The following is a 9,388-nucleotide window of genomic DNA, read 5'->3' as shown; positions in this document are numbered from 1 at the left end:
AATAATTATCTAAAAAAAAAAAAAAGTCACGTGTAAAGAGGAAGATTTTGCTGTTGAATACGTTGCTTTTTTTTTTTACACAAAGTAATCTAATTTAAATTTAAAAAAAGGAATAGATGAAGATTGTTGTTGTTTTTTATTTTTTACGTGTACTGTTTTTTTTTCTTTTTTACACAGTAATATAATTTAAATAAAAAAAGATTAGATAAACAGTTTAAATTGTAATCAAATTAAAATTTTTTACCAACTTATAAATTATAATAATAAAAGGATTAGATGAAGAGTTTGGATTGTAATCAAATTAAGATTTATATCAATTTAGAAATTATAGGAGAAGAAGATAAGTACAAAAAAAAAAATTATATTTATTTTTTAAGAATTCTAAAAAAAAATTCTGCAATTTAGTGCAGCCATTTGGCGCAACTACGATTTTCAAGCCCAACTTTTATTATATAGTATATGATTTATTGGAAACCAAAACACTCTTTCCATCTTTGTTGTCATTACCAGGTCTATTACTTTCTTTCAAACTCAAAGCGTCTGTTTTAATAGAATTTATTTTGTTGAAATTAAAAATTGAAAATTGAAAACTGAAAACACTGTAGTAAGATAATTTTTAAATGTGTAAATAGTATTATAGGACCCATTTTTAATGAAAAAGTAACTAAAAAGTGAAATTTGTGGATCTGTAAACAATACATTTATACACTGTTCACAGTGACTAGAACAAAAAAAATAAAAAAATAAAAACCCACAAATGCAGCCACTTATATAATTCGAATCCAAACTCCCTCTAAGAAAATCTGATGTGAAAGCTTGAAAGAAGTGACAAAGTGCACTTACGAATTACGTCCATGTCTTAACCAAAAAATAAAAAAGAATTACGTCATGATTACGATAGTAGTCCGTCAGTCACAATGTTAAAAGTCCGCGTACATTCCAGAACATTACTGTTCAAAGCCCATAACCAGTATGCCAACAATCTACTCCTCGTGATAAATAACAGTTTCAAGAAATTCATCTCAAAGACTAACGGAAATGTAAAATATTACTACTTAGACAAAACATGTCCACAAAGCAGACGGATCATCCCAAGAGGATAAAAGTTTAGTTCAAAGTGGACGGATATAAAAGCAAGTCCAAAAAATGGACGGATGAAAATTTAATGTTCAACTTGGACGGACTTAAAACTATCCCAATAGTAACAAATAAGTGGACGGGTGTAAATAGGTCCCACAATGACAGAATTCAAGTACAAAATTAAAAAGTTCAAAAAATTAAAACATTCAGCATATAAAATGGAGTGAACGGATGCATTCGACAAAAAATAGACCCTTAAAAGGCAATGTTTACATATCATCAGCAATGGATGAAAATTGTTCTCCAAGTACATAAAAAAAATAAAAATAATAAAAAATAAATAAAAAAATCTAGCTACTAAACTTTGTCCTCATTAACGACAAATTGAGGGACCATTTCCGTATCAGGCTGAGCTTGTGCAACTTTTGTTGGTGCTGACTCCCCGTCACCAAGGGCATCATCATCAGCAAAGAGGTCATCTGTATCCTCTGAAGCAGCAGGTATGACGGATGTCAGAGCTGGGTCTTCGACCTTGAACTTTGAAACGTCCAAATCCGGATAAGCTTGCTTGACCTGACGGATGGCATCCACGAAACCTTGATGGAAGGAGTCACCTAGTTCAGTAATCAGGGCGTCGGAGTCACGGTACTCACGAACCGCGACGTCCTTAGCCTGACGGACTTCATTTTTCAGTTCTTCTATCTCCTTGACCTTGCTCTCAAGAGTCTTCTTTGCCTCTTCCGTCACCTGTTCAAGACTTTTCCTTACCTTCTCTGAAAGTTCAAGCTTCCTCTCCATCTTGGGTTTCCAATTTCGCAACTGATTAAGCTCGTCCTCCGTCTGCTCCGCTTTCGCCCGTACACGATCCAGGGCCGTCTCATGGCTGAGGCACTGTCCCATCAGCCCCTTCATCATGACCATTGCCTAAAAAATAATAATAATGGTAGTTATGAAACGAAGTGTGGGCAAAAAAGAGAAGTAATTAGCATTGGTAAAGTAGACGGGCTGTCTTACTTGTGTAATAGCAAAAAGGCCCGTCTCACCCATGGCCTCCGTCGAATGGTTGCCTAGGTCTTCATAATCCTCCGCCGACATGATGGAGGAAATCTATTCTAAGGCATGCTTAGAATCCTCCCGAAGAAGGACGGGCGGCTTCTCTTGATCCTTCGACGACCCCTTCATGAGGCCCTTGCCGACCCTGTGCTTGATTGGAGTGGCCGTCTTCGGAGGCTCCGCCATAAGTCCCACGACGGGTTCCAAGGACACTTTGGCCTTCTTGGCCTGACGATCCCCTTTGGGCTGCGTTTTCCTCTTGACGAACGGATTGCTTGGGCCCATCATAGGGGGAGCAACATCGCCGGTCTTCTTTGCGGCTTTGGATCTAATCAAAGCTCTCCTCTTGGCGTCGTCCATTTCTGAAACGTGGACGGGAATATTAGTTATCAAAATAAGATACGTAACTTATCAAGAATAGGGTGACGGACTTACGCCTTCTAATCTGTTCCTCGTACTTGACGGCAGCTGGTGTTGGTTCTGGTCCGTCACAATACCAATGAATGGTCTTAAGTGACACCAACTTCGCCCAAGTCCTTTCCTCCGGCTAGGTCTTTGAGAAGATTTTTTCAAGGAAGGCGAACTCCTTAATGTCGACTTGGGGGCGTCGTCTAACTGCAAAGGAGGAAGGACGGTTAAATTGTTTTAAAACATACATAATGAAATAAATTTAAATTTTTAGGACGGTCCATACTAGACGGGTGTAATATGCCCCAAGTGGTGTCGACGGGCATGTAATCCGTGTCCCTTGGACGACACATCCAACTGTCACCCTTTAGGAAGAAGTAACGGCTCTTCCAATCCCTATTTGAGTCCGGCGTGTTATAGATGACCTTCAATAGTGAACTCCTGGGGACAAAGCTATATATTCCCCTAGACCTATCAATTTCCTCTGGACGGTAGCAATGAAGGAACTCCCTAACCGTCAGCCTCTTGGCGCCGTCGGACATTACGCCGTACAGAATCTCCATTGCTATGAAGACCCTCCAGGCATTAGGGGAAATCTGGTTCATGGATAATCCCAAATATCGGAGGAGCTCACGGTGAAGCGAACTCAATGGGAACCTGAGTCCGGCCTTCAACATATGCTCATATACCCCGACACCCTCTACCCCTTCATAATAACATCTCTCTGATTTATGGGGTAGACGGATGGAAATATTATCTGGAATTTGATAGTTATCCCTAAATGTTTTGAAGTGCTTTTCTTTGATAACAGACGAGAAGTAATTCATCGTCCACTCTAGTAGCATGACGAACTCCCTGAGCCCATCAGCACCGACGACGGATCTAACAATCTGTTCCTCACCGTCATCAAAGCCCTCGTCTTGTTCAACCACCTCCGTATCCTCATATGTTAAGGACGAGGAGGAGGAGGACGGACTCCTATCATCACCAGGACTATCTTGTTTTTTATGACCGGACGGATATACTTCCCCGTAATCCAACCCGTCACGAACAACCGACTGATTACTGGACACATTAGACATTTCCTACACAAAACGACAAAAACCTAAGACTCTGACAGGTCTATATGTTCATAACGGGTGTGGATACAAGATTGGTCTTGAAAAGAACACTTACCAATTTTATGAGTGAAAGGAGGAAGTACAGCGCTGACGATTGAAGCAACTAGACGGTTCAGCCTCTAACAAAATATGACGGATAAGTTCTGACGGGTGTGACGGGTGAGCTCTAACAGGTTAATTTTTGCTGAAATTGGAGAAATGAGAAGGAAGACTCCCTTATTTATAAGGGAGATGCACGAAAGCCGAAGCAACACTTCAATACGAGATAAAACCCAATTAAATTACGACGCGTGTCATCATCATTAATGACTTTCTTACAGCCTGTCAGTAGTTGGTGTGGTCGACGGTTTCCTCGCTTGCACCGTCATCCTAGCTTGCATCAATCCGTCAACCCATTGTAACTGTAACCTTAAAACCTCTTCTTTAAGTCTCATTGGTCTCATTCCTTCATAAAAAATTATCCGTCACGCCCTTACCTTAGGGTCGTCACCCTATGGTTCCTTTGTTCTAAACTAACGGACCCTTGGGGTGAAGAGGGCAACTGAAGAGGATAAAATATAAACCTGACGAACCTGTGGTAATGGGCTTGCCAAATTGGAATTGTTGGGCCGATATAGAGATGATCCAACGCTCATTGAAAGCCCATCGCTGAAGGACACAGTAAGGGCCCTTGATCTAAGGTCTCTATCGCTCATTGCCTAAAACGCCCTAGAATCCCAATATGGAAATCTGAGCACAAGGGTGATTCTAGAAGATACGCACACTGAAAGTAGATCTCCTCTACAAGGAAAAACCTTGCTCACTACGCTCGGAAATATTCAAGTAGAGTTCTATAAGGAAAAGACTTCCACACCAAAGAGGAATAGCCGATCATCTACTACTATAAAATCTCCAATACCCTCGCCAAAAGAAGGTACGCATAATTTACCCTCTCTAGCACTCTAGAGTTGTGAGAATAATTCTACCTTGACCTTCGGAGAGTATTTGGCCGGCACCACACCGGTGCTCTTTAAAGTCTTCGGTTATTTTGTTGTGCAGGTTCATTTTGAGTCGCGAGTGCTGTGTGACTTATTAGTGATATTTTCGACATCATCAACTGGGCTTATACAATCAACAGTACAACACGTATTTATTTGAAGTCTTCTAGCTAGCTAGATCCCTTCAAATATTAGACAAAATTCATAAAGAACTGAACAAGCTTTCTACATAATTTCTGTGTCTCAAAGAGCATAATTAGAAAAATTCTCACATGACCAAACTAAAATGCATTACTTGCAAACATACCCAACACGTAGAACTAAACTGTAAATGAAAATCACCCCTGCTGGACAGCCGACAAGGTTTTGCTACGCCAAAGCTCATGAAAATAAACAAGCATTCTGTCCCTAGGTGGCAAATTGTGTTTGATCAGTCCGTGATTCAGAAAATTCTTCATCCATGCAATGATGGCAGGAAATTTTGCAGGATCCACAATCTGCGTGGACCCAACTTCCTCCCAAATAGGCAGCCAGTAAGCGATCCATCCCAGTGCAATGTCCAAATACCCAATGCTTTCCCCTCCAAAAAACTTTTTCCCTTTTATCACTTCCTCTATCTTTTCCACAGCCTCTATGGCTAATTTTCGTGAATTCTCCTTTTTCTCTCCTAGGGACCACATAGCAGTCCATGCCGCTTCCATAAGCTGTCCCAAGAAACAGAAAATTTTGGATGATTAAAATTATGTGATGAAAGGATGAGTGAGTTGTTATGCATCAGCATATGTGTGTGAAGTGTGATATCCATAAAATTTTGCGTTTCCTATGCACTAATTTGGGAACATGATAATCTCTCTTAGTAAAGAAGAATGCTCATAAAAGTGTAGGACCTGTAGGTTATATGAAGAAAAGATGAAATCGATTGAGTATTGTTAGACGTACTTTTAATTTCCCATATTCTATCCATGTGTGATGGTAATTGGGTTTGTCCAATGTAAGCCATAAAAAAAAAGGTTTGTCCATTAATTGGTTGTGTCATTTTCTGTTCTGGTTGAAACTTAAAAGGTTAAAACACTACTCTCAAACCTCATTCAATTTCCAATTTTGTTTTTGATCTGCAAAACGTCAACAATGAATCAAATCCACTTTTAAATTAAAACCAAAAAAAAAAAAGAGACTGGTATAGTTAAATATCGTAATATTAGAAAGAAAATTAAAGAGCGCACAATTTCTCAAATAAGCTATATATAAAGCCAACAGGAATTACCTTCTCTTCTGCGAATTTAGCCCAAAATCGTGCTTGGGCTATTTCATAAGGATGTTGAGGCAGCAGTGGATTTTGTTTCCAGGTCTCATCGATGTATTCAAGAATGATGAATGATTCAAGGATGACTTTCCCGTCATGAATCAAGACTGGAACCATTTTATGAACTGGGTTCAGCTCCAAAAGAAGAGAGCTCTTGTTGAAGACATCTTCTTCAATGTACTCATAATCAACACCCTTCAGCTTTAGAGCCCATTCAACCCTCCAGGCAAATGGGCTAGGCCAAAATGACAAAAGTTTCACCTCCTGCTTCGCCATTTAAGATTTAGGTGCGGTTTTGTGCACTTGGTTTTTTTTTTCGTTTTGATGAACAGTCTGAGGCTGCCAGTACTTGTATATGTGTGTCTTCCCAGATATTTTGAAAATTCAACATCGGAGCACGAGATAATGAGACGCCAACTTTGACTAAATTAGAGGTCTGTCTAAATGTTGAATTTTCTTTTCATTGCTTTTTCCTATCATAATTTGTTTTACTCAATATTGTCAATTCCCTTTCGGAATGTGTAATGGAATAAAATATTTTGATATCAATCTTCTCAAAATCGAGGTAACGTGCCTTGTCTTTCAATTACATTTTGGAATACTTTAATGTTATATATATTCAAAAAATGATGATACTTAATATATTTATTTAAATATTAATGATAAGATAAATCCAATTCACTCATTTTTAACTGAATGGATAAGATTTTGATAACTAAAAATAAAATTACCTTACGAAAGTGAAAGATTTTAAACCCTTAAAACATATATACCATACAAATACAAAGCCGAATTATTTCGTGAAGTTTGGAAAGGACCACGCGAGGACAGTACATCAGATGATTGAATTTATTATTTATTTATTGGTAACCAAAACACTCTTTCCATCTTTGTTGTCTTTACCTGCCGGCACCAGGACTATTATTTTGTTTCAAATTCGAAGAAAGTCTGATGTGATAGCTTGAAAGAAGTGTCAAAGTGCACTTACGAATTACGTCATGATTACGATAGTAGTCTGTCAGTCACTATGTTCAAAGTCCGCGTACATTCCAGAACATTACTGTTCAAAGCCCATAACCAGTATGCCCATTATCTACTCGTGATAAATAACAGTTTCAAGAAATTCATCTCAAAAACTAACGGAAATGTAAAATATTACTACTTAGGACAGGGATGAAGTCAAAAATTTTTACATGGGGCTGATTCGAAGTATTGATATGAAAAAATATAAATTATAAGTCTATTGAATATGATATTTCAATTTTGATATATCTTTTTTTTTTTTTTTGGTAAACAAGGGAAAGACAAAAAACTAAACAGGAAGCAAAGCTTCAGGGCACAGCCTGTTCACAAACAGACCATGGCTATTAGCCTTAAAGAAAGGAATAATGTCCACTTGATGACAAAGCAGCATTAGCCATTTGTAATTGCTAATCTGAAAGTAAAGATTTCTTTAATAGCTCTACCTTTGTTTCTTTTGGCTAATATGTCTTTACTAAATCAAAATCAAACCACAAAAATCATATAAAAATCAACAAATTAGAGTTTAAAATTATAATTAAATTTTTAAAAGAAATCTAGGCACAATTGCACAAAAATTCCATGTAAATAAGTCACACTTAGGAATATTAGACCCTTTTTTCCTTTGTATGAATAGGGGGGTCCTAATGGGATGAGGGGGCTAACAATTTTCTCTCCAAAACATTTATTGTAAGAACATAAAAGTTTTCCATTGTAGACTTTTCACGCTTAAAGAACATGACTTGCCAACTTATCAAACTACAGTTTTTAATACCTACAACAATTTCACAACATCAAGAACAAACTCCAGTGAATACAGTGTCAAATTCCATAGTCTCCTGTTATATCAAATGAGTGTTTAATTTTTCTCGCAAAGTATTGAATAGTAAAGCTTCTGGGCCATAGTCTCAATTACAACTCTCAATCATGTTGGACTTGGATGACACCTATCAACAATGTATCATTATGAGATGCAGAAAAAATTTGGAGTGTACACAATGTTTAGTGTGGATGGGAAGAAATTTCATTCTATTCCAATTGGTTAGGTTAGTAAGGGATCTATTCTAATTTAATGATCCTGGAATTTTGTATATAAGTAATAATCAAGAAAACTTCCACCTAAAATAAGTCAGACTTTTGGCAAGAGAGAAAATTGATGTCTAGACAAATCAAACTAAGGCCGACCAAAATAGACCATATTCTTAATTTCTTATCTCTATTTGTTCCATGTACAAGACTTACAGTCAATGCTTGGCATATAAAAGTTGAACATCTTATCTAAAGTCCATCCTCTGAAAGCTTGAGAAAAAATTCTTTTAAACCAACACAATATATAAATTATAAAAGAATCAAAGAAAAATTGTCAAAAATAATGAAAATTTAGTCTATGCTTTAAATTCTTATAAGGATGAACACAATAGCAATATCCTTTAAAAAAAAAAAAAATCTATACTTATTTTGCATGTATGATAAAGTCCTAGCACAAAGTTTTTTGAGACTCATGCTGATTAGTGATTAGGAGTTATAAAGGAATAATCATCACTATATATATAAGCAGAAATCTCATGCGGGAGTGCATGAGGTTTTGCCAAGTAACGCTCTAACTTTGCATTTAGCATTTTTTTACTGTTACCCAAAAGTTTACATTAACTTATTTTACTGTTATTTCATTAGTCTCTCATTAATTGCCTAAGCTTACATCACACATTTCTCTCTTTTTCTGGGACTGAAGCCACGTTTTTAAAAATGTGGCTTCAGTCCTAGGGAGCTAAACGCAACCTCACCTGGGCAAAATGCGGCTCCAGAGCTGGTCTAGAGCCGTGTTTACTCGACGCGGCTATAGGACCAGGGGTGGAGCTGCGTTCTTCAAACATGCAGCTCAAAGGAAAAGCTGTAGCCTCGTTTTTGTAAAACGCGGCTTAAAAATGCGTTTTTTTTAGTGTAACTTTTAAATTTGATTCTCAATTAATTGTACCCCCAGTCCCTCCTTTTTCAAGATTCGTTGGATCTACAAAGTTTAATATACAGCAATGCTCATTTAAGCAATTTCTTAAATTTTGTATTTTTAGGTACAAATGAGATTCAATTCCAGATTTTAAAGCAATTTTAGTACCAAAATTAACAACAAAAAGACCATCCAAATTATCATTCTATATTACTCTTATATAAACAAAACTCCTAGTCTCTTATTGTAGCATTGCAATTTTACTGGTGGCCAAAATCAATAAGTAATTGTGTGAATCAGTGAATTCCTGGAATAGCTTGATCTCAATGAAAAATATTGCTTGATTCCAATCAAAAAAATGTAATATTTGTCTAAAAAGTAGTAGTATTGTTTCCTTTTCTTGAGGGATAGAATTGCCTTTTAACTCCAAAACCTTTTTGGCATCTATGGCGGGCTAGACGTGAAGAAAGGAACTAAAAAG

General features: G+C 37.1%; 2 protein-coding genes across 2 annotated transcripts; both read right to left on the bottom strand.

Moving 5' to 3' along the window:
- Positions 1 to 1,268: 1,268 nt before the first annotated feature.
- LOC126723230 (uncharacterized) lies at positions 1,269 to 3,623 on the bottom strand. Its single transcript, XM_050426550.1, has 2 exons — positions 2,095 to 3,623; positions 1,269 to 2,004 (listed from the first exon to the last, which is right to left on the bottom strand). Exon 1 carries the CDS (start codon positions 3,621 to 3,623, stop codon positions 2,769 to 2,771), a length of 855 nt encoding a protein of 284 aa, XP_050282507.1. The 3' UTR covers positions 1,269 to 2,004; positions 2,095 to 2,768.
- A 1,221-nt stretch (positions 3,624 to 4,844) lies between these two features.
- On the bottom strand, positions 4,845 to 6,289 carry LOC126723231 (glutathione transferase GST 23-like). The gene is made up of 2 exons (XM_050426551.1): positions 5,904 to 6,289; positions 4,845 to 5,343 (listed from the first exon to the last, which is right to left on the bottom strand). The coding sequence occupies exons 1-2, from the start codon at positions 6,216 to 6,218 to the stop codon at positions 4,978 to 4,980; spliced, it is 681 nt and encodes a 226-aa protein (XP_050282508.1). The 5' UTR covers positions 6,219 to 6,289; the 3' UTR covers positions 4,845 to 4,977.
- Between the last annotated feature and the right edge of the window lie 3,099 nt (positions 6,290 to 9,388).

This window comes from Quercus robur, chromosome 4 (genome assembly GCF_932294415.1).
Source record: "Quercus robur chromosome 4, dhQueRobu3.1, whole genome shotgun sequence".
NCBI lineage: Eukaryota > Viridiplantae > Streptophyta > Magnoliopsida > Fagales > Fagaceae > Quercus > Quercus robur.
The sequence above is the reverse complement of the archived record's forward strand: the minus strand, read 5'-3'. Positions and strand labels throughout refer to the sequence as shown.